General features: G+C 38.0%; 1 protein-coding gene across 1 annotated transcript; it reads right to left on the reverse strand.

The window, feature by feature from the left end:
* Positions 1–15,795: 15,795 nt before the first annotated feature.
* Positions 15,796–23,479, reverse strand: LOC112605780 (caspase-1-like). The gene is made up of 8 exons (XM_025355648.1): positions 23,218–23,479; positions 22,083–22,145; positions 19,758–19,879; positions 18,835–19,008; positions 18,166–18,400; positions 17,626–17,769; positions 16,367–16,476; positions 15,796–15,894 (listed from the first exon to the last, which is right to left on the reverse strand). Exons 1-8 carry the CDS (start codon positions 23,441–23,443, stop codon positions 15,796–15,798), a joined length of 1,173 nt encoding a protein of 390 aa, XP_025211433.1. The 5' UTR covers positions 23,444–23,479.
* Between the last annotated feature and the right edge of the window lie 2,042 nt (positions 23,480–25,521).

A 25,521-nucleotide genomic window follows, 5' to 3' on the forward strand; every position in this document is an offset into this window, starting at 1 on the left:
AAGCAGATAATGAGTGATATTACTATAATTAACACAAATATTTAATATTAGAAAAAAATCAAAGATAATTATTTGCAGACTATCCAGCTAAATTTATCCTTTGTAGACTCCTCAAGCAGTGCATCTAGTCATTCACTTAACAAATATATAGTGACGATGTAGTTCTAGGAGCCAGCAGTTCAGTTATTATGGTCATTTCCTCCTTGCTTTCACATACAAGAGGGGAAGACAAACATGAAGCTTGGTATGTAATATGCAACTGGAATATTCAGAATGTGCAAATCCTGGTGTGTAATATGTAACTGGAATATTCAGAATGTGCAAATATGGTAAGTGATGAGAAGAATAAGAAATTAATTGGAGAAATGGGAGACAAAATATTTTAGGAGTAATGAAAACTATAGAGAGAGTAGCCATGGAAGGACAGAAGAGGTCTCTGTCTTTGCAAGCACTTGTTCAAATGATTACTCCAGAAATAAACTCAATGTGGCCAATTTATTTTATGAATCTCTTTGATGCAAGATAGACTAATAACAAAATGCAGACAATAGTTCACGTTTTTCAGTTTCTTTAACAAAAATTTTATTGTGTTATTACCTTTTTATCTTTGAAAAATAAGGACCCGGGGTTACAAAAACATCCACCTTTTAACATGTGGGCCACCAGCTTTACTTCCTGTGCTCTAGGCGAAGAGCTGAATTCTAGGGGATACTGATTTAAGTAATAATAAAACTCTGATCTCCCACACAACAGGCTCTGAGTTAATTACTCTTTCGCCATTGCAATTCCCCTGTCCTGATAAATCAGCTCTGTCTAAGCAGTGGACAAGGTGAACTAATTGTGCGGTAACAAATTCTTAATAGCAAACCAGGTAAGTTTGAGCTCATTTAAAAATGATAAGTGCGTATTGGAAGTTTCAAACAGAAGGAAGGCATATTCCTTCTCCTATCCATTTTTTGAGATGGAGTTTCTCTCATGTTGTCCAGGCTGGAGTGCAATGGTGCAATCTCGGCTCACTGCAACCTGCACCTCCCAGGTTCAAGCAATTCTGCTGCCTCGGCCTCCTGAGTAGCTGGGATTACAGGCGTGAACCACCATGCCTGGCTAATTTTTTTGTATTTTTAGTAGAGACAGGGTTTCACCATGTTGGCCAGGCTAGTCTCGAATGTCTGAACTCAGGTGATCCACTCACCATGCCCTCCCACACTGCTGTGATTACAGGCGTGAGCCATTGCACCCGGCCCCATTCAGGAATATTTCATGATCATCAGTTCTTAAAACTTACTCTGCTTGTGTTGGGGATACCATTTTGGAAACATGTTCGTACACTTTAAAGTATGCAGTCAAGTGGATAGATATGCAAATAAGTAAAACGAAACATAAGAATATAAATAATGAGATGCTTAAGAAAAGCATAAGTAAACTGTGTCTCAGGAGGAAGATAGCTCTCCAGAGAAGAGGGCATGGCACTGAATCTGGAAGGACTAGAAGGAATTTGTTCCTTGGACAACTGGGGACTGGTCTCCTGGCAGAGAGCAGTGTGGGAAGAAGCACAAAGGCTTGAGGGTGTCTGATGTAACCACAAAACTGGGAGAGCTGAGCTTTAGAAGGAATAGAAATGTGAAGCCAGGACTGAAGTGAGAGTGATCAGAGACAGAGCAAGTATTTGAAGATGTTTGCAGACAGGTAGAGTAATGGCGGAATCTGAGAGTCATGCCAAGCTGAGATCACTCCTCTCAACAGACTTTTGACCTAAAGCATATTTTGATGGCATTCTCTAAGTATCCCCTTCAATTATAATACAGCAATAACACAACTGTATTGATTGGTTTTAAATATTAAATGAGAGAAGGTGCATGAAATAGCTATCGTATGGTAAGTATTTTTCAGAGACTGTCATTATAGATTATTTTTGTTATTACTATAATTACTGAATGAAAGCTGCAGTGATTATAAAAATGGAAGGAATGGATTAGAGGAAAAAACTCATCAGGACCACAGTTTTGGTTCCAGGTAAAGTGATGTAATGCTTAAACACATTATAGGATACAATTCCTCAGGAGTTTAAGGTAACAATAGCTGTCTACACTTGGTTGTTTATAATTATCAGACCGTGACTTGTTTATGACTAGATAGATTTCTCCTATCTATTACCTAATGATCCTTGATTCTGGAGCTTAAGTTAAGTGTTGTGAGGTGAGACATAAACCCCGGATAGAATTGTTCTATAGGGAGAATCAAAGCAATAAAGAAACTCAAAACAAGAAAATATGAGTGAAGTAAATACAGCAATTTTGTTATGAAGCTGAAATCATGCTTTACAGGGATTAATGGAGAAAATGAATACACATGTTTCAGAAGGTACAAAAACTCATCTGAAAGTTCAGATTTTTTTTAAGAAAGGAAATAGGGTGCCACTGTATGTCCCTGAGCAAAGTTAATTACATTAATAGATCACTAGCAGGTAAGCAGAGAGAGTTAACTAACTGATCAACCTTCCTAATAACACTAATCTGCAGACAAACCTATGCCAAGTCAGTTTCATAAGAATTATCTGCAGATTTTCAAATGGCAATAAATGCCTGCAAAGTATTTAAGATTGAGTTATTCAGGGTAAGGAAGGGGGTAGTCATCAGACATTTTTATATGACTACATATTACTGTGGTATGTTATAAGGCTTAGAATCCACTGATCTAGTCCAATTTCTTCCTTTTCCTGTGAGGAGAATGAAGCCAAAGAAGCGATATTACCTAATGGAATACTAACTGCCTAAGTAACTCATGACATTATCACTTAGGCTTTTTCAGCTTTGATATATAAGACAGGAGACCTGAAAGTTGTGTACAGAATGGATTTTAGAGTTAAGTCCTGGAGAGAGGGAGACCACTTAAAAACAACAACAACAATAACAAAACAAAACAGCTGTGATAGTAACCCATGAAATATCGGATTAAAGTAGTCAGTACCAGGACCAAAGAGAAAGGGGGAGAAAAGGAATCACTTTAAACAGACCAAGAGTATAATTCACAATAAGAGATGGCAAAGAGATTAACAATTCAGAGGCTTTCAGGTCTGGTTCTGAGACGAATGTTTCTGATCTGGGCAATTAGTTTGAAATCAAGAGAAAGATTTCAGAGTGCATTTTGCAACTTCCAGAATTGTCTCACACAAATAATTTCCTCTAGCTTTCTTTACCCTTCCTATGATTACCAGAAGCTGAAAGAAAGGAATTAACTTCTTTCTGGCTAGAAGACATCTGGAAAACATAAGATCTCCTTCAGTATCTCTAACACCGGGTTCGGTGATTCAAACTACACACAATCATTAAAAAAAAGAATTCAGCATGCATGCTATCGGCTCTCTTCCTTTCTTGTGTTTATTACACATCAATAAATCAAGTGTTTCCTAAGATTCTACTCCCAAGCTCCTAGTCAGAAAAGGAATCACCTGCCATAGGTAACAGCCTCTGTTCTTCCCTACAGCATTGAGAAGAGCTTCAGATGGAAAAATGAAAGTAAACTGTGTATTTTTTTATTGCAAAGGGCAGAAACATGTAATTACAGGTTGTGAAACTGCTGCTCAGAATTCCAGGCTCATTGACAGGAAGTGCCATGATGTCAGCAAGTTGGCACCCAAGTACTGGAATTTAGGTTCTTCCTGTGGGAAGAAAAAAAAAAAAATGACAAAACACTGTCCTGTGGGTTGACACTTCAGGCTGTTTCTTTTCCTTGTTTCCTGTGGCCCCCCTACTTCTCCTATCCATCTGTCTCTTCTCTTCCTGATATCTCGGTTTTTCTTTCTCTGATCACATAAAACCACAATGACTGAAGGAGTTTAATCTAAAAAGTCTCTGTTCATTTCCTCATAAGAATTAAACAAATAGTTCATATTTCCTGCTTAAACTGTGTTGATGAATCGTCACGATGTTTTCCCCTCTCTGTCTCCTTGTGGTCTTAACCTTTTATTGGAGATAGTGCTGCAAGAACCCTGTGGTCTATTCCCCGGCATGCTTTCCTTTACTACCTGAGATGGCCATAACATTTAATTTTTACTGAGGGTGGAAGTTCAACTTTTTGACATTCCCTGAATGAAAGCTGATTGTAGAAGGAGTCTCAGGCTGTAGTAGAATTAATGTGTGATTATACAAAAAAGATATGCCCAGAATAACAGTTAGTAAAAGGAGAAAGAAAAAGCCTTGATGGCCAAGTAGAAACAGCTCCGGTCTGCAGCGCCCACGGAGAGAAACACACAAGGTGAGACATTTTTGCATTTCAAACTGAGGTACCCAAGTCCTCTCACTAGGACTACCTAGGCAGTAAGTGCAACCCACAGAAAACAAGGAAAAGCACAGTGGGGCGGCAGTTCACCCAGGAGCTACATGGGACAAAGGGACCTCCTTCCCTCAGGCATGGGAAGCAGTGAGGGACTGTGCTACCCAACCGGGGTACTATGTTTTCCAGGATTTTTGCAATCCAGGGTTCAGGAGTTCCCCTCATGAGTGTACACCATCACGGCCTTGGGTCTTAACACAAAACTGGACAGACCCAAGGCTGCTGTTCTGGTCGGCAGCTGTTTGGGAAGGCACTGACTGAGCTGCAGGAGTTTTTACATAGTCCAGCAGCTCCCAGAACTCTAGTGAGGCAGAGTCCCATCCACTCCCGTGGAAAGGGGGCTGAAGCCAGGGAGCAAAATGGCCTCGCTCAGCAGATCCACTCTCACAGAAGCCTGCAAGCTTAGATCCACTGGATTAGTATCCCCACTAGACAGCATAGAGCATGGAGTAGGCCAAAGATGACTGAGTTCCACAGGGGAGGGGCGACTGCCATTGCTGTAGCTCTAGTCAGTGGTTTTCCCCTACCAGTGCTAAGGATGCTGGTTAGATTGGACTGGTCAGCAGTCTTTACAGCACAGCACAACCACTGGAGCAGATCATGACCAGACTGCTTTTTTAGGTGGGAACGGGATCCATCCCTTCTCCCTGGGCAAGCCACCCTTGCAGGAATTCCAGAAAACCCAGCCAGGAGTTTACAGACAGAGTTCTCATTTCCCTGGGAAAGAGCACCTGTTGGGAAGGGCGGCTGTGGTCTCAGGTTCAGCCAACTTAATCTTTCCTGCCTGCTGGCTCTGAAGATTCCCAGAGATCCAGACAAGGGGGATTCCCCAGCACAGTGCTCCAGCTCTGCTAAGGGATAGCTAGACTGCTTCCTTAAGTGGGTTCCTGATCTCTTTCCTGCTGAGGGGGTGAGTCCTTTCAATAGGGGTCACCAGACACTTCATGCATGTGAGTTCTGACTGGCATCAGGTCAGTGCCCCTGTGTGATGAAGATTCCAGAAGAAGGAGCAAGCAGCATCCTTTGCTTTTCTGCAACCTCCATTGGTTATACCCAAGTGAACAGTATCTGGAGTGGACCCCCAGGGAACTGAAACAGACCTGCAGAAGAGGGGCCTGACTGTTACAAGAAAAACAAAAATCAGAAAGCAATAATAATAACAGCATCAACAAAAAAGACCCTACAAATATCCCATCAAAAGGTCAACAGCTTCAAAGATTAAAGGTAGATAAATCGGCAAAGATGAAAAACCATCGCAAACCCACTGAGAATTCCAAAAGATGGAATGCCTTTTCTCCTCAAATGATTGCAACACTTCTCCAGCAAGAGCATAGAACAGGGCTGAAGCTGAGATGGATGAACTGACAGAAGTAGGTATCAGAAAGTGGGTAATGACAAACTTTGCTGAGCTAAAGAATTATGTTCTAACCCAATGCAAAGAAGCTAAAAACCATGATAAAAGATTACAGGAACTGTTAATTAGAATAACCAGTTTAGAAAGGAATACAAATGATCTGATGCAGCTGAGAAACACAGCATGAGAGCTTCATGATGCAAACACAAGTGTTAATAGCTGAATCAAAGAGAAAGAAGAAAGACTATCACAGCTTGAACACTCTTGCTGAAATAAGGCAAGCAACAAGATTAGAGGGGAAAAAAAGCAATGAACAATACCTTCCAGAACCATGGGACTATATAAAAAGACCAAATCTATGGCTGATTGAAGTACCTGAAATAGATGGGGAGAATGGAACGAAGTTGAAAAACACACTTCAGGATATCATCCAGGAGAACATCCCCAACCTAGCAAGACAGACCAACATTTAAATTCAGGAATTTTGGAAAACCACAGTAAGATACTCCACAAGAAGATCAATCCCAAGACACAAATCATCAGATTCTCCAAGGTTGAAATGAAGGGGAAAAATGTTAAGGGCATCCAGAGAGAGAGGCCAGGTCACCTACAGAGGGAAGCCCATCAGACTAGCAGTGGACTTCTCAGCAGAAACCCTACAAGCCAGAAAAGACTGGGGACCGATATTCAACATTCATAAAGAAAACAATTTCCAACCCAGAATTTCATATCTGGCCAAACTAAGCTTCATAAGTGAAGGAGAAATAAAATTCTTTTCTGACAAGCAAATGCTGAGGGATTTTGTCACCACCAGGCTTGCCTTGCAAGAGATCCTGAAGGACGTACTAGGCATGGAAAGGAAAATCTGGTAGCAGTCACTACAAAAACCCACTAAAATACACAGGTCAATGACAGTATGAAGCAACTACATTAACAAGTCTGCAAAATTAACCAGCCAACATCATGATGACAGGATCAAATTCACACATACCAATATTAACCTTAAAAGTAAATGTGCTAAATGCCCCAATTAAAAGACACAGAATGGCAAGTTGGATAAACAGACAGAACCCATCAGTATGCTGTGTTCAAGAGACATGGTTGGTGGGAATGTAAATTATTTATACCATTGTGGAAGAGTGTGTGGCGATTCATCAAAGATTTAGAACTGAAAATACCATTTGACACAGAAATACCATTACTGGGTATATACACAGAGGAGTATAAATCATTCTATTATAAAGATACATTACATGCATGCATATGCTCATTGCAGAACTATTCACAATAGCAAGGACATGAAATCAACCCAAATGTCCATCAATGATAGGCTGGATAGAGAAAATGTGGCACATATGCACAATGGAATACTATGCAGCCATAAAAAAGGATGAGATCATGTCCTTTGCAGGGATGAGGATGAAGCTAGAAGCTATTGTCCTCAGCACACTAATGCAGGAACAGAAAACCAAACACTGCATGTTCTCACTTATAAGTGAGAGCTGAACAATGAGAACACATGGACACAGGGAAGGGAACAATATGCACTGGGGCCAGAGAAGAAGATGGGGGATGGAGGGGAGCATTAGGGAAAAGAGCTAATGAATGCTTGACCTAATAAATAAGTGATGGGTTGTTCTGTGCAAGAAACCATCCGAGCACACATTTACCTATGTAACAAACCTGCACATCCTGCACATGTATTCCAGAACTTAAAAAAATAATAAAATAAAATGGCATTATGATGTTCAACATTGAAGGATTTCAAGAGGTCAGAAATTCGCCTTCACTTTTAATGAGTTTGGGATTAGAAAGGCTCATGATTGAAACTGAATCTGTAGTTCTCCCAGTTCTTCAGAATCTTCACATCACTGAGTAACTGATTTAACCCCAAACTATTTTCCCCTGAACAATGCAGGTGCATAATTTTGCATTCAGTGCACTGTAGTGTTTCTTCAGAGTGTCATGCTCTATCTGCTATTGCTTTTATGTTTGTTGACTATTATACATTCTTAAAGAGACTGAAATCTTAGGCATCTAGGGTTGAATCAAAATTTACTTTGTATTTCTCAACACTCTTAGCAAATATTAGATATGTGTAGATTCTCTTCATGGATTTGTCAGTAGTAAACTCTGGGATTTGGAAAAATGTCCCTTTTCACATCATGCTTTCACTATCATAACTGTCTTTCTTCTCCCCACCTCTCCTGCTGAGTTCTAAATTCTTCAAAGTTACATGCTTACTATAATTTATATCTGTATTCCTAAAGCAGAAAGCCCTGAAAATGGTTTTCTGAAGGAGAAAATGGGGCTATTAGCCAGTTCCGGTCTTATGAATCAAGCCTAAAGACTCTAAATCCATTACCTCCTCTAAGTTTCTTCTTTTGTCTTTTTTTTTTTTTTTCCTGTGTGATAAAAAAAATAAAAATTCTTTCATTTTTATATCAGACTTAACGGAAGGCTTACAGAACTGTGTGTTTTGGAACAGATATGCCTCAAAATTAGGTGCATAAAGAGAATTCTTGGCTTCCTGTGGGGAAAACAACTAAAGCAAACATTCTAAAAAAGGTCCACAAAAAGGTATGCAAGTTATAGTGTCACACCACCAATGGGACTATACACATTCTGAAGAGGAAACAGCCCATGCTGTGTCTAAGTATTCCTCTGCTGAAATGAGAAACACCTATAAGTGAGCATTTGTGATCTTATTACCACCTCAGAAATCAACATCAACTGACCCTTAAAAGGAGTGGTTTAAGCAACGAACTTTGAGAGAAGAGCAATGTACTCTGCACTGACCAGAAGGAAGGTGTTCTTTCTGTATCCCCTGTTTATTATACTATGGGTAGAGTATCTCTTTTTCAAAATGCTGGGAACACAAAATGTTTTGGATTTCAGATTTTTCTGAATTTTGGAATATCTACATTGTAATTTCTAGTTGAGCATTCCTAATCCCAAAACCTAAACTCTGAAATACTTCAATAAGCATTTCCTTTGAATATCATGTCAACACCCAAAAAGTTTTTGATTTTGTTCAACAAAATACTAGCAAACTGAATAACAGCAGCACATCAAAAAGTTAATTCACCACAGTTCTGTGCACTTCATTCCCATAATGCAAGATTGATTCAACATACACAAGTCAATAAATGTGATTCACCAAATAAGCAGGATTTCAAATAAAAAAGCAGACCCAGAAAAGCTGTTGAAAACATTCAAAATCCTTTTATAATAGAAAACCCTCAACAAATTAGGCAACAAAGGGAACAGACTCCAAAATAATAAGAGTCATCTATGACAAACTCATAGCCAAACATCTGAAGGCATTCCATTTGAAAACCAGCACAAGACAAGGATGCCCTCTCTCAACACAACTATTCCACATAATCCTGGAATTCCTAGCCAGAGTGATCAGACAACAGAAGGAAATAGAAGGTATCCAAATAGGAAAAGAAGAAGTCAAACTGTCATCCCATGTACAAAATTCAGTAACACTTCTGTACACCAAAACCGTTGAAGCTGAGAGCCAAATTAGGAACTCATCTCAATTGCAAATGCCAAAAAATAAAAATAAAACACCTAGGACTACATCTAAAAGATCTCTACAAGGAGAACTACAAAACACTAAAATCAGATATGACACAAATGGGAAAATATTCAATGCTCATGGAGTAAAAGAATCAATACCATTAAAATGACATACTGCCTAAGGCAATCCACAGATTCAGTGTTATTCCTATCAAATGATCAATGCCACTTTTCACAGAGTGAAAAATTAAACCAATTCTAAAATTCATATGGAACAAGTGAAGAGCCTGAATAGCCAAAGCAACCCTGAGCAACAAAAACAAAACTGGAGGCATCCCTTTACCTAACTTCAAACTGTACTATAAGGCCACAGTAACAAAAACAGTGTGGTCCTGGTACAAAAACAGACACATAGACCAATAGACAAAAATGAAAAAGTTAGAAATAAAACTGTATGCCATCTGTTCTTTGACAAAGTGGACAAAAAATAAGCAATGAAGAATTGATTCTCTATTCAATAAATGGTGCTGAGACAGAATGAGAGAAAATATTTACAAACAATGTGTCCAACAAAGGTCCCATGTCCAGAACCCGTAAGTAACTAAAACAACTCAGCAGGAAAAAATAAATAACCCTATTAAAAAGCAGGCAAAAGATATGAACAGACAATTCTCAAAAGAAGACATACAAATAGCAAAAAATATATGGAAAAATGCTCAACATCACTAATCATCAGAGAAAAACGAATCAAAAGCACAATAAGATACCATCTCACACCAATTAGAATGACTGTTAATAAAATTTCAAAAGTATATCAATTTGGTCATCATGTATAATAATTTTTATATGTTGCTGGATTGAATTTTTTAGAATTTTTGATAATTTTTATGTATGAATTTATTAGATACTTTTTTTAAATTTCTGGGATTAATGTGCAGCAGGTGGAGGTTTGTTACTTAGACAAACGTGTGCCATGGTGGTTTGCTGCACAGATCAAACTATCACCTAGCTATTAAGCCAAGCATGCATTAGATATTTTTCCTAATGCTCTCCCTCCCTTCAAATCCCCCTGTCAGGACCCAGTGTGTGGTGTTCTCCTCCATGTGTTCATGTGTTCTCATTGTTCAGCTCCCACATAAAAGTGAGGCTTGCAATCTTTAGTTTTCTGTTTCTGTGCCAATTTTCTGAGGATAATTGCTACCAGGTAATTCATGTCTCTGCAAATGACATGATCTCATCCTTTTTTATGGTTGCATAGTATTAGATGGTGTATATGTACTGCAGGTTTTTTTTTTACCCAGTTTACCATTGGTGGGCATTTGGGTTGATTCCATGTCTTTGCTGTTGTGAAGTTCTGATATCAAGGCAATATCAGTCTCACAGAATAAATTGAGACGTGTTTTCTCCTTTTTTTGTGAAAATAAAAGTCAAAAACAACAGATGCTGGCAATGCTGTGAAGAAAAAGCAATGCCTATGCAATATTGGTGGAAACCTGAATTCGTTCAGCATTGTGGGAAGTAGATTGGAGACTTTCATACCCAAAGGAATATAAATCATTCTATTGCAAAAATACATGGTAGAGTATCTTCATTGCAGCAATATTCACAATACCAAAGATGTGGAATCAACCCAAATGCCCATCAGTGATAGATAGGATAAAGAAAAGGTAGTACATACACATCATGGAATACTGTGCTGCTACATCATGGAATACCATGCTGGAATACTATGCAGTCATAAAAAGAAATGAGATCATGTCCTTCACAGGAACACGGATGGAGGTGGAAGTCATTATCGTCAGCAAACTAATTCAGGAACAAAAAACCAAACACCTCATGTTCTCACTTGAAGTGGGAACTGAGCAATGAGGACACATTTACACAGCGAAGAGAACAACACACATGGGGCCTGTGAGGGTGTCAGGGGAAGGCAGGGCATCGGGAGGAATAACTAATGGATGCTGGACTTAATACCTAGATGATTGGTTAATCTGTGCAGCAAACCACCATGACAAACATTTACCTATGAACAAACCTTCACATCCTACACAAGTGCACCAGAACTTAAAATAATTTGAAGGGAAAAAAAAAACCCTCAGACTAACAGAGGAGGAATAAATACTTCCAAACTCATTCTACAAGGACAGCATTACTCTGATACCAAAACCAGACAAAGGCACATAAAAAAAAAAGAAAAAGGAAAAGAAAATATAGGCCAACATGATTGATGAATATTGCTGCAAATATCCATAACAAAACACTAGTAAGCCAAATTCAACAACACATTAAAAAGATCATTCATCATGACCAAGCAAGATTTATCCAAGGTATGCAAAAATTGTTCAACATATGTAAATCAATTAATGTGATACATTGTATCAACAGAAGAAAGGACAAAAAACATAAAATCATTTTAACTGATGCTGAAAAAGCATTTAATAAAATTCAACATTCCTTCCTCATGAAAATCCTCAAAAAAAAAAAAAAACAAAAACAGGAACTGAAAGAAGATACTTCAACTTGTACAGACAACAGCTAGTATTATACAGAGTGGAGAAAAACTAAAAGTCTCTCCTCTAAGATCAGGAAGTCCACTTTCAACACTGTTGTCCGACATACTGTTGGAAGTCCTAGGCAGAGCAATTAGACAAGATAAAGAAATAAAGTGCATCTAGATTCAAAAGGAAGAAGTCAAATTATCCTTGTTTGCAGATTATGTGATTTTATATCTGAAAAATCCTAAAGACTCCACCAAAAAACTCTTAGACCTGATACACTAATTAAGAAACATTGCAAGATACAAAAATTAATGTACAAAATTTAGTAGCATTTCTATATGCCAATGGTAAGCAATCTGAAAAAGAAATCAAGAAAATAATTCCATATATGATAGCTACAAGTAAAATTAAATATCTAGAAATTACATTAACCAAGGAAGTAGAAGACCCTTGCAATGAAAACTATAAAACATCAATGTGAGAGAATAAAGAGGATGCAAAAAATAAAAAAAAAAAATGTTTATGGATTAAAAGAATACTGATTAAAATCAGTATTGTTAACATGTCTCTACTACCTAAAGCAATCTATAGATTCAATGCAGTCCTTATAAAGATACCACTGGCATTCTTCACAGAAATAATAAAATAAAAAGAAATCCTAAAATGTATATAGAACCACAAAAGATCTAAAATAGCCAAAGGTACCCAGAGGAAAAAGAACAAAACTGTAAGAATCACATTACCTGACTTTAAATTACACTGCAGAGCTGTAGTTATCAAAATGGCATAGTACTGGTATAAAAACAGACACATAAATCAATGGAACAGATTACAAAACCCAGAGATAAATCCATACATCTACAGTGAACTCATTTTTGACAATGGTGCTAAGAACATAAATACATTGGTAAGAGGACGATCTCTTTAATAAATGGTACTGAAAATAAACTCGATATCCATATGCAAAAGAATGAACCTAGACCCCTACCTCCTGCCATACACAAAAATCAAATCAAAATGAATCAAAGACTTAAATCAAAGACCTCAAACTATGGAACTCTTACAAAAAATGGAGAAACTCTCCAGTCCTTTGGGTTGGGCAAAGATTTTTTGAGCAACACTCCAGAAACATGAGCAACCAAAGCAAAAATGGACAAATGGGATTACATTAAGTTAAACACCTTCTGCACAGCAAAGGAAACAATTAACAAAGACGAAACCCACAGAATGGGCAAAAATTTACAAACTATCCATCTGAAAAGGGATTAAAAAGCAGAATATATAAGGAGCTCAAACAATTCTGTAGGAGAAAATGTTAATAATCTGATTTAAAAATGGGCAAAAGATCTGAATAGACATTTCTGAAAAGAGTACATACAAATGCCAAACAGTTATATGAAAAGGTGCACAACATTATTGTTAGAGAAAGGCAAACCAAACTTATTTGTGGGAGCTAAATTTTAAAATATTTGAACTCAATGAAACAGAGAGTTGAAGAATAATTACCAGAGGCTGGAAAGCATAGTGTGGTGTGGGGGGAATTGGGGGAATATTAATGGGTACAAACACAAGAATAATAATCACATTGGGTACACATAGACATACAAATGGGCACAATGGACACTGGGGTCAATAAGATGGAGGACGGAGGTAGAGGGCCAACGGTTGAAAAATTAACTATTATATACTATGCTCCCATAGTGGATTGGATGAGAGGAACTATTGTCACCAAAACCACAACATCATGCAGTACACCCAAGTCATGAACCTGCACATGTACCCCTTGATGGAAAATGAAAGTTGGAATTATATTTTTAAAAAACACTCATCAATATGATATACTCTTATGTTTTTTTATGGAATGAAGGCATTTATACTAGCAATTTTTGAGGACTTTTCAATGTCTCTTTTTTATTAAAACATTGTGGGAGGTAAAAGGAAAGAATGTAGATATTGGAGGATTTCAGATTTTGAATTTTTGGATGAGGAATAATACATTTAGAAAGGGACACCTTGACCAGAATAGAGCTTCAGTACTCCTCTCCAACGTCTGAAAATCTCCAGCACACACATACACACACACACATTTGCCCACAGACATTCATACAACCTACTTCTTTTAATGTCCTAGGAAGAGATAAAAACATCTTGTCAATGTCACTCAGTGATGAGGATCTGTGTCCTACCATCTGGAAACTCAAACGAATGTCAGACCTAAAAAGAGAAAGTCTGTGGACCTTTTGTGATGTAAAATCTTAAACCAGAAAAACTGCAACAAATACAGCAAAATAAATGACAAAAACAAAAAGTATTGGCACCTGCAACAGTTTAAACTGTGCTGAGGAATCATGATGCCACCTCCCCTCTACATCTCCCTATAATCTTATCCTTTGACTGGAGAGTGTTCTGAAGGAATCCCTTTACTCCCTGGAATGCTTTCCTTCAACTGCTTAAGATTGCTTTAATAGTTAATTTTTACTGAGGGTGACAATTCACTTCTGCTTTTTGATATTCTCTGAGCAGACTGATCACAAATGTAGTCTCCGATTGTAGTAGAATATGCACATTAGTACAGGAAAGGTATGCCCACACCAACAGTTAATAAAAGACCAAAGAAAAAGGGACCATAATGTGTTCAACTGTGAAGGTTTTTAAAAGGTAAGATATTCACTTTGATTTAATAGGATAAAGTTTAGAAAAGGCTCATATCTGCAGGTGAAATGGTAGTTCTTCCAATCCTCCCCAAATTTTAACATCCCCGAGTGAGTGATTTCACACCAAACTCCTTTTCTCTACACCATGCAGGGACTTCACTGTGTACACCATGCAGGGACTTCACTGTGCACACCATGCATCCTAGAGTTTCTTCAGGGTGTCATGCACCATCTGCCAAGTACTTCATTTTTGATGGCTGTCTTGCCTTTTCTAGAAGTCTGTGAATACTGAGGGTCTAGAGTTAACTCAAAATTTACTTTCTCTCTCTTAAATACCTTAACAAAGGGTAGAAATCTGCAGGTTCTGTTCATGGATTTGTCAGTAGTAAACTGTGGGATTTGGGAAAAGTCCCTTATCACACTGCAGTGTCACTGTCATAAAAATCCATCTTCTCCCCATCTCTCCTGCTGAACTCTAAATTTTTTGAAGTCAGTTACCTGTGGTAATTTGTATCTGCATCCCGAAAGCAGAAAGCACAGCAAATGGTTTTTCGAATGAAAAAATGGGGCCAATAGCCAGTTCAGATCTTACGAATTAAGTCTAGCATTCTAAATTCATTACTCCCTCTGATTTCCAACTCTTGTTTCTCCAGTGTGGAAGAAAACTGAGGACACTTTTTTACTTTTATGTTAGATTTATTAAAATGTTCAAAAAAGTCAATTACTAAACAGACATAATTCCAAAAACAATTACGGAATGAAGGAACTCTTGGTTTCCTGTGGGGACAAAAAATAAAAAACAAACATAAAAGAATTTTGCTAAAAGAAATGTAAGTTATAAAGTTATACCACAATGGGAACATACGCAATCTTAAAAGGAAAGACCGCATGCTATTTTAAAATGTTACCCTGCTGAGGTGAAGGGGAGAAACATCTAAAAGTCAGCTTTCATAGACTTATCGCTACTTCTAGGTCAATATTAGCTGACCCTCAGAAAGGGTCTAAAAGAAAAACTTTGGGAGAAGAGCAACGTGCTCTGCACTGACCAGAAGAAAGACATTACTTCAGTATTTTCTGTATATTATACTACAGCTTGATTATCCCTTACCCAAAATGCATGCTACCAGAAGTATTTCGAATTACAGATATTTTTGTATATTTGGAATATCTGCCTTATACTTACTGGTTTAGCATCCTTAATCCAAAAACCTAAAATCTGAAATGATTCCATAAGCATTTCCTTTGAATATCATGTGGGCACTCACACAGCTTTGGATTTTAGAGCATTTCAAAATTTAAATTTTTGTATTAAAAATTCTACACCTGTAGACCTAGAGTCCTTGACTAAAATGGACTTTCAGTACACTTTCCTCAATCTTCCCACACTCCCGACGTACCTGTCCACAGACATTCATACAGCTTCTTTATTTTAATGTCCTGGGAAGAGGTAGAAACGTCTTGTCAAAGTCACCCTTTCGGTGCTGGGCATCTGTGCTTTATCATCTGGCTGCTCAAATGAAAGTCGAACCTAAAAGAGAAAGGAAAGTCTGGAGACCTGTTTTTTCTGAAAAGTTTGATGACTCATGCCAAAAAGACTACAACAAATATAGCAAAATAAGTGACGAAAACAAAAAGTACTTGTATCTGCAACAAGTATAGCCATGTGCTTATCTAAGCATTGAATGACCCTCCTTGGGGCTTTTAAAATCTGTGGTTGGGCATCATAGTCAAGAGGGACACAGGCAAATTAGAGTCCATTCATTTGTCTCTGCAGGGCAGGAGGAGGGTGAAAATAAATGATGGTTTTATTGAGGCTGTGGGTCTTAATACATTGGATTTGACTCCCAGGCTTGTTCACTCACCAAAGAACTTCAAAACACTTTTGGAAAGAAGGGTGTTATTGGAAGATAAACATGTCTGTATCTGCTTTCTATGCTTCCAATTGCAATAACCAAGCATTCAGGGAAGTAGAGTGAAAATAGCATCCACCAGAGCCCTACCTTGCGGAAAATTTCCTCCACATCACAGGAATGGGCATATTCTTGCAGATGTTCAATCAGTCTCATAATAAAAACAGAACCCATTGTTGGATGTCTCCAAGAAACATTATCTGTTGATAAAACATATTTCAAATCTCAAGACTGGCTCTTGCCTGAAGAAAGAGAAGAAACCCTAGTATTTCTGCTCCAGCTGAGGCATGTTTTGGAATTCTTCTATTTTCCATATGCTTCATTGTAATTTCTAGTGAATATATTTGAAGTTCAGTGAGTATATTTTTACTGATCCTCTAAAGGCTGTTGTATATGGTGCAGGTATTGATGTGGCCTAGTCCCTGAGTTCAAAAAGTCGTAAATTTAGTAGAGCGATAGGAAAAGACAGAATGGGGTCAAGGGAAGGAATTGGAATTTGGAAAAGAAATATCTAAATGTGCATCCCCAAGGTGGTGTTACTGACTGCGATTTAAGTTAATTGTCCATTCTGACACGTAATAGACTCAGTTATACAGGGAACGGTAATAATTTCATACACAGGAGATATCTGAGGCTACACAAGTGTCTGAGCTAACAGAGAACATGTAATACTCAGTCTATACGGGAAAATTATGTAAATAAATTCTCAATCTATGTACTTCACATTAAATTTTATTTAAAATTTAATAACATTGGCAGTAAGACATTTACACACAAAGAGTTAACTATACAAATCATAAAACAGAACAAAAGTAGAAATCTAGGAAGAGTCAATAAGAGAATGATCACATGATAATGGAGAATAAGAAGTTCTTATGAAGAAGAGAAATGTTAAAGAAAACAATATTAATTTATTACATGGTAGACACAGAAGTAATGAATACTTGAAAATTGTACAAAGGAAGGGGTAAGAGAAAAGCAGTAGCAATAGCTCTGTGTATAATCACAGATACATTCTTTAATGACACATTTCAGCCAATTATAATGGTCATAAAGTGTATATTAATAATAAAATTATATTTAGAACCACAGCTATCTTAGTTGAAGGAAGTAAATAAGAGATAGGGTGGAAACAGGTGTCTCTGCAAATGTTTTGTGAAATTAAGGAAGTAGATAATTATTTTTCCTCAGGAGAGCACTATGATATAGGTGGGATTTGCACCGTAGAATGTGGAGCTAGGCTTAATATGGGAGTTATAATTGAGTTGTTAATCATCACCTCTAGTGGGTGACTGTCACTTTTTGTATTGATAGCCCCAACAAAGATGTCCTGTGTAGAAACCTGTTACCTGGTGTGGAAGAGCAGAAAGCAATAAAATCCTTCTCTATGTGGGCTTTCTTAATAGCATCAACCTCTAACTCTTCTGTAGTCGGTAAAGATACGTTTCTACAAACTCCTGCTGAATCTTTTAACCACACCACACCATGGTTCTCTGGAAAGACACAATTTGATTTGTTACTACCTATCAATGGCTGAGAAGATGATGGTTCCCTCCTAGCCTCTGTTCAATGATATTTATTAATGTGTTTGCTCCATCATTAATTCACATGCAAATACACACATACATTTCAGTTACAATCTTTTCAACAATATTTATCTTTTCTAACCATCAAACAAATTGTAAAAATTTCCAAACATCAAAGTCTCAAGCTTGAATATAGAACAAATATCTACCAACCAGTCATTCAATTCACAGAAGCTGCAATCTGGAATACTGACAGTGCGTGTTATTTGACATTAAAAGACAAACAAAAAGAAACCAAAAATTCCTGGATGCATACAGAGTAGTATTTGAATGTCTGGTGTTCTCAAAGGCATCAGCACTCACCACCACGGCAGGCCTGGGTGATGATCACCTTCGGTTTGTCCTTCAAACTTGGGCAGTTCCTGGTATTCAACATTTCAAAGATTGCATTGAGTTGTAATACATCTGGGACTTGCTCAGAGTATTTCTTCCCACAAATGCCTTCCCGAATACCATGAGACATGAACACCAGGAAGGTGCTGTCAGAGGTCTCGTGCTCTTGGCGGTGAGCAAATGCCGCCAGCTCTGTAGTCATTTCCTGAAAGAGACCATACCACTGATTTTGGACTATGTAATTAACTATCATGGCACCTTCGAAAGCCAATAAATAAATACTTAAGGATTTCTTAAGGAATTTCATGACAAACAAAGGAGTGCCCAAAAAATTTTTAGTCTTAATTTCAAGAAAGGAGAAGAAAGGTGTTGTAGAAAGTCATTCAGAGTTATCTTGTAGAGAGAATGTGGCATTACTGAGTGAAAAAAACAAAAAAAACAAAAAACACTTCCCAAGTTACACTAGGCTCGAACAGAATGAGTTAGTTACAAGGGAGCATGTAGCATCCAGCACCCTCCCGTGGCAAGTTTATATTTTAGATTATGAAGAGATTACATTTCTTGGTCAACCAAGCTTTCTAATATTATTTAGTTATAGGAAGGGCATGACCATTGTCTCTAATGTATACTAGACCTTACCGAAGCAGTGAGATTCTTTTTCACATCCACCTTGTACCCCAGATTTTGTAGCAGTGTTGTCATGCCTATGATGTCAACCTCAGCTCCCGTTCTTTTAGAAAGACTGTCAAACTCTTCGTTGCAGATAATGAGAGCAAGACGTGTGCGGCTTGACTTGTCCATTATTGGATAAATCTGTAGGAAATGAAATTTGGATGAATAGACTTATTCTCTGTAATTTAATATTCACCTGGTAAATTTATGACCGTTTTCTCTTTGCTAGTCATATCAAGATACTAAATCCCATGGACTATACATTGAAAATGGGGGACAGAATTGAGTGCTACTTGGAGAGTAGGCATAGAAACTGCAAAGGTCCAGATGGCAGGTGAGCTACTGACTTCATTTTTCTTGATAGGCAGGATTTTGAAAAACGCACAAGCTGTGAAGCAAGAATGACAGAATTCTAAAATTGATTGCTTCAATATCTGATTGTTTTTCTTTGGGCAAAGTATTTTTTTTTCTTGTTTTTTATTATACTTTAAGTTCTAGGGTACATGTGCACAACGTGCAGGTTTGTTACGTAGCTATACATGTGGGCAAAGTATTTACCAATCCTATGCCTCAGCTTCTTGATCTCTAAAACGGGTTATTTTTAAGGTTAAAAATTATGTATCATCATATATAAAATGCTTAGAACACTGCCCACTCTCAGAGAACATTCAATAGTTGCCATTGTTGATGTTATTTATCCAAGAATGGGATTCAATTTGGAACTCTTTCTATAAATCTGGGATTCCAGGATACAGAAGTTTTTTTTCAAGTAAGGGAAGCAGAATTATGATTCTCCATTGAGAATAGCTCTAAGAAAAAGCCACTGCATTTCATAATTGCCTAAAGGATATCTGTCACCCCATTCTATCCTTGTGTTCTGAGCATGGTACCTCTGTTGACTTTTCTTTCCATATTGTTTTAGCTTCATCTAGAGAGCAAAGCTTGATGCTTCCTCCTGAGCCTGAGGATGTAGGCATAGCAGGGTTATCACACACTCGCACTGCCTGAGGAGCTGCAAGAGTCAAAGAACATCATGAACATTGGCATCCCTCTTTGTTCCACTTTTTGTTTTTTACAGCCTCACGTATGAATGAGGCCACAAAAGTGAAAATGCATTCTTAGGAAGACAATCCTGATCTTTTATCACTGAGTAATTTCACTGCTAATGGAATACACTTCCAGTCAGAAATTTCCAGGTGTGCAATACAGGGATCTCCTTTCATATTTCAGGATCAGTATTTTCACAAGTATTTCAGATAAAAATGTAGAAAGAAAGCTTTTCAAGGCCGTGCATGATAAAACACTCAAAAACCAATCAAATGTGTGAGATAAAAGAGAATACAAATTTATTTCTAAAGATTTGAACCACAGAATAAAATTTAATGGTAGGAGGTCTTAATTAAATCTACTGAAAATATTTAAGAGATATGCTTAACTTTTTATGTATTTACTTAAAAGACATGGTAGTAAGCACCAGGAATATTTTTTAATGAACATTTGTCCTGTCTTTCAGGATCTCTTCCTACTATATATATATATGTATGGAAGGAGAAGATTACTAAATATATGAACTAGAATGTATATAAAATAGTATGATAAATGCTAAAATTAAAGTGCACACTAGATGGATTTATGGCACTAAACATTGATTGCACAGACATATGAGGAAATGTTTTCACATAGTTTATGTGAGAAAATCCTTGAGGCTTTTCTTTCATCACAAGTTCAACACCATCCAGCAATGTGATGTGCTTGTTAAAGAAATTAATGTAATCTTTGTATCAAGATAGAAATGAGTTTTCTAGATCTGTGGAGTATCTTTTAGAAACTATTAAGTCAAGGCCAGGTGCGGTGGCTCAAGCCTGTAATCCCAGCACTTTGGGAGGCCGAGACGGGCGGATCACGAGGTCAGGAGATTGAGACCATCCTGGCAAACACGGAGCCCGGGAGGCGGAGCTTGCAGTGAGCCGAGATCGCGCCGCTGCACTCCAGCCTGGGCGACAGAGCGAGACTCCGTCTCAAAAAAAAAAAGAAAAAAAAGAAACTATTAAGTCAAGAAAATATTATGCAATTTTGAAAACAAGCTTGAGAAACTTATACAATCAGTTAGATAAATAAAGGCAGCATGAAGTGTGTTGACACAGAAGAACTAATCGGAATGGATATATCGGAGAAAACTACAAAATAATAATTTGGTTGAAGAAATGTTTGGTTTCATAAAGAAGAATGAAAACAATATAAAAAAGCTAAGTAGAAGTATATGGGTTATTTTTGAGGTAATTTTTTTGTGTGTGTGAAAATACAGTATTTGGTTATATAGTGAGTATCCTGTGCTGGAAAACATTTAAGAAAACATTCGTCTTTGGGAGGCTGGGGTGGGAGGATCACGAAGTCAGGAGATTGAGACCATCCCGGTTAAGACAGTGAAGCCCTGTCTCTACTAAAAATATTTTTAAAAAAATTAGCCAGGGATGGTGGCGAGCGCCAGTAGTCCAAGCTACTCGAGAGACTGAGGCAGGAGAATCACTTGAACCCGGGAGACAGAGCTTGCAGTGAGCCGAAATTGTGTCACTGCACTCCAGCCTGGGTGACAGAGTGAGACTCCGTCTAAAAATAAAAAAAAAGAAAAGAAGACATTCATGAGTTAATCAACCTTAATAAATGAAATAGAAGTTTCAACCTTAATAAATGAAATAATGGAATAGAAGTTGAAAGAGAGATACAGTTCCAAATTTGAGAGAAGAATGCGTAAAACTTGGCTTCGGCTTGAATATTGGAGGTGTTTGAGAGGAAAGGGACCAAAATGAGTTTCAAGTTACTGGTTTGAACAACTAGTGATGGTGACACCAACAACCTAGTTACACAAAACTGGAAGAGAAGCAAGGTGTGGAAGAATGGCACGTTCAGCTCTAAAATTGTTTAGATGATCGTGTCTCTGGGACATATGAGGGAATATTTCAGAAGCCTTAAATAATGAAGTATGGTACTTATTTGGTGTTCAGGATTTGAGATAAAGATTCAGAATTTTTAATATAAACATAGATAGTGAAGTTGTGAGTACAATTTCTACAAAAGCAGAATAGATTACAAAAGGAAAATTATATGATCACTTTACGGGAATTCTCCATAGCCCCTTTAACTGTGGTTCATCCTACAACATTAATGTCATGGAAGATGGGGTTCAAATAATGCTCTTTCTTTAAAAACAGCATTACCTAGGAAGGAAGGCAGTACTACTTGAGAGTCTTGTGTAGTAAGGTGATTTCCAGATGTCGGACCTAGAAAAAGAAGGACACTGAAATAGTCACTAATCATCTCTGGAAAACTTTACCGTAATGCTTACAACATTCCCCAGTAAAGATGCATCCCAGAACTCTGGCTGAATGAGATTAAATAATGTTCAAGATGTTCTTTAATTTAGTGAGTGGTGGGGGTTATAAAATGAAAGAGACATTGTCAGAAAAATACGATATTTATTACACATAGATGAAAACATAAACTTCTCCCATGTCTGCTTAGACAGGTATAAGCCTCCCCTAACTGTTAGAAAAAAAGGCTTTTGCTTTCAAAGAACATCTGCCTCTGAAATGGCTTTAGGAAGTGTCACAGAGACCAGTGACTAGGAGTCCACCAGAACTCTCATCCTCACCATGTGGTAAGTCCAAGGGATCACAAGAATGGTCCAACTCATTTCCTGTGCACTGCATCAGGCCCTAAGGGGGCTGCAGGTGGAGGCAGTCCAGACCTTACAGCATGATCTGCAGCCTGGTAACAGGCAAGTGGGTGATCTCACTCAAAAGAAAATGCAAGGAGGCAACTGGAGGAAAGAGCCAACTTGAAATCCTTACTTTTCTATAATTATTCAATGTATTCTCTGAGTGTATCACCATTTCTGAAATACAATTTCTTCTTCTCAGAGGGCAAAATTTTGGAGAGAAGTTATTAAACCTATTTAATTACAGACCTTAAAGCTTCATGTCAGACAACTGCATATGAGCCTAGCACCTTGGACTCAAAAATACTAAATCAATCAATAAATATTGTGCCTTGCCAGGAACAGTGGAACACATAGCACAAAGCTTTTTAGATAGTTCTCATGACCTTCTACAAATGAACGCCCACATACTCAGAACTGGAAATGAGCTTTAATCAGAAGAAGGCCACTGAGGATAAAGGAACAGAAACAAAGGAGAGTCAAAGGACATGCATTAGGGGCCCAGCTACAGAAATATGGCACTGAAGCCAGAGATAAGAAAGTTTTCTGCAACTTAACATGACTAGTAAAGACATCACATGGTAGGCACAATAATAGACCCTACATGAACTTGCGTGTGAGTCACTGACCCTTACCTGCTGAGAGTCCCAGCGTCCCTGCCAGGTGACTGTCTTCTTCACAAATGTATGTGATGCAAATATGGCATGCCAGAGCCCCTTTCCGAATAACAGAGTCAAGCAGAGCTCGGGCCTTATCCATGACCGTAGCATTTTCACGTTTTACTTTCTCCATTTCTTCCTGGTTCAGCACCCTTGTCTGTAATAATTCATCCAGTAAGCCATTTATTGTGCCTTCACCCATAGAACGGATTAACAGCTTTCTCTTCTCCTTCAGGACCTTGTCTGTTTGGAGCACAAGGATTTCTCACATCATAAAGACAGCCTCATATTCCTCTCATGTAATCAACAGAAAGTGACCTCACTTAGATTTCATCAGTGAAATGTCCCCCTCCTCGAAGTTGGGTAATCCATCTTCTTACTGTATCGCTGCCCTACTTGTTTCCCTCAATAGTCTCCATACATGTGCATGGAGTGGCCTGAAGACTGAATTTACTATTTACATTAGTCCCTGGAAAGCAGAGATCATCCTCTTGTGTCCCGTGTTTATTTAACTCTGATTAATAAAGTAATGAAACAGAAATAGCCCATTTCATTTAGGAATCACTGCTGCTAGTACTCCTCCTGTGCCAATTCTGTACCCTCTGTCAGACTTTCAACATGTAAGTAAGAGTTTAATTAAGATTGCAAAATGACAGCAGGCTGCCCCTAAAGCCTCGGTTCCTTTCTGGGCTTGCTTTTCCTTTCTAAAGACTGCAAGTGTCTTCTCCTTTCTTCTCTCCTCACTCTCCACCCTCTCCCTCATTTCTGTTCACCTAAACTTCCCCAGATACTAATTTTGGCTTTCAGAAAAGCCAGTGCCTTCCAAAATTCTTTCTTCCCAGGGACCTCTTCTTAGAACAGTGAAAGACTCACCGGCCATGGCTTTTCTCTCCTACCCTTCTTGTGTGGGCTGAAACTGAAAGCATGCTTCACCTGCCTTTTTGGCAGAGCGTGTACACTATTGAGAAACAACCACTGCACATGCATATGCATATCTTTTTTTTTTTTTTTTTTTTGCCACCAAAAAAAAAAGAATCAGATTCCTGAACTGTAGACTGCATCAGAGAGTGTATCCTTGTGGAATTTTCTTCACCAACCCTTGGAACAGGTCAGGGTAGGAGGGGAATGGGGCTTGGAGAATAAGACAAGAATGACAAAGTATGTGTACAATTAAACTCACACAGTGAAGAGTTTCTCATTCATTAGAAAACCTGATGGAGAAAAGTAACACAACCTTTAGAGAATTTGAACCACTTCTGTCCCGGGCCCAAGTCACAGGACTGGGGAAGGTCATAGGAAATGTATGTTCCTGTGAAGCAATTTAGCTTTAAGAGAAATGTATGAACCTGTGAAGTAATTTTGCTTTAAGAAATGAACATATTTTTTACCATAATTAAAGTTTTTCTTATTTAATGTCCTTCCTTTTCAGAGGGCTTTCCCCCCCGCCCCGCCGATACAGGATTTTTACTCTGTTATCCATACTGGAGTTCAGTGGCGCTGGCATGGATCACAGCAGTCTCCACCTCCCAGACTCAGATGATCCCCTTAGCTCTGCCTCTCAAGTAGCTGGGAACACAGCCACGTGCCACCATGGCTGGATCATATTTGTATCTTTCTAAAGACAGGGTCTTCCTTTGTTTCCTAGGCTAGTTTTTATATCATGCACTCAAGCGATTCACCCACCTTGGCCTCCCAAAGTGCTGGGATTACAGATATGAGCCACCCACCCATCCTGGCTGGCTTTCTTTTGAGGGACATTGCACCACAGAGGCTCAGAGCATAGGCTCTGGACTCAGACTGTTGAACTTAGCATTTTAAACTTCATTTCGTGGGTAAGAAATTGAACTCCCCTATGCATTGGTTCCTCTGTCTGTAAAATAATTTTATTAACAGTATGTACCTACGCAGTTTTGAGCATTAAGTGAGAGAAAGTGTAAAAACTGCACGGAACATTGCCTGGCAAATGGTAAGCAGATAATGAGTGATATTACTATAATTAATACAAATATTTTGCATTAGAAAAAATCAAGGATAATGATTTGCTGATTATCCAGCTAAGTTTACCTTTTGTTAGACTCCTCAAGCAGTGCATCTAGTCATTCACTTAACAAATATATATGAATGATATGGTTCTAGGAGCCAGGAGTTCAGTCAAAACATATCATGGTTGTTTCCCCCTTGTTCTCACATACAAGAGGAGAAGACAAACATGAAGCCTATTATGTAGTATGTAACTGGAATATTCAGAATGTGCAAATATGGCAAGTGATGAGAAGAATA

The sequence above is a fragment of the Theropithecus gelada genome, chromosome 14 (genome assembly GCF_003255815.1).
Source record: "Theropithecus gelada isolate Dixy chromosome 14, Tgel_1.0, whole genome shotgun sequence".
NCBI lineage: Eukaryota > Metazoa > Chordata > Mammalia > Primates > Cercopithecidae > Theropithecus > Theropithecus gelada.

Excerpts from the sequence above, each read along its gene's own strand:
- LOC112605780 (XM_025355648.1), bottom strand. The coding sequence starts at position 23,443 with ATGGGTGAAGGCACAATAAATGGCTTACTGGATGAATTATTACAGACA. Across the intron at positions 18,401-18,834 it reads AAAAGAATCTCACTGCTTCG|GAAATGACTACAGAGCTGGC; the intron begins GTAAGGTCTAGT and ends GGTCTCTTTCAG. Across the intron at positions 17,770-18,165 it reads CACCCAGGCCTGCCGTGGTG|AGAACCATGGTGTGGTGTGG; the intron begins GTGAGTGCTGAT and ends GTGTCTTTCCAG.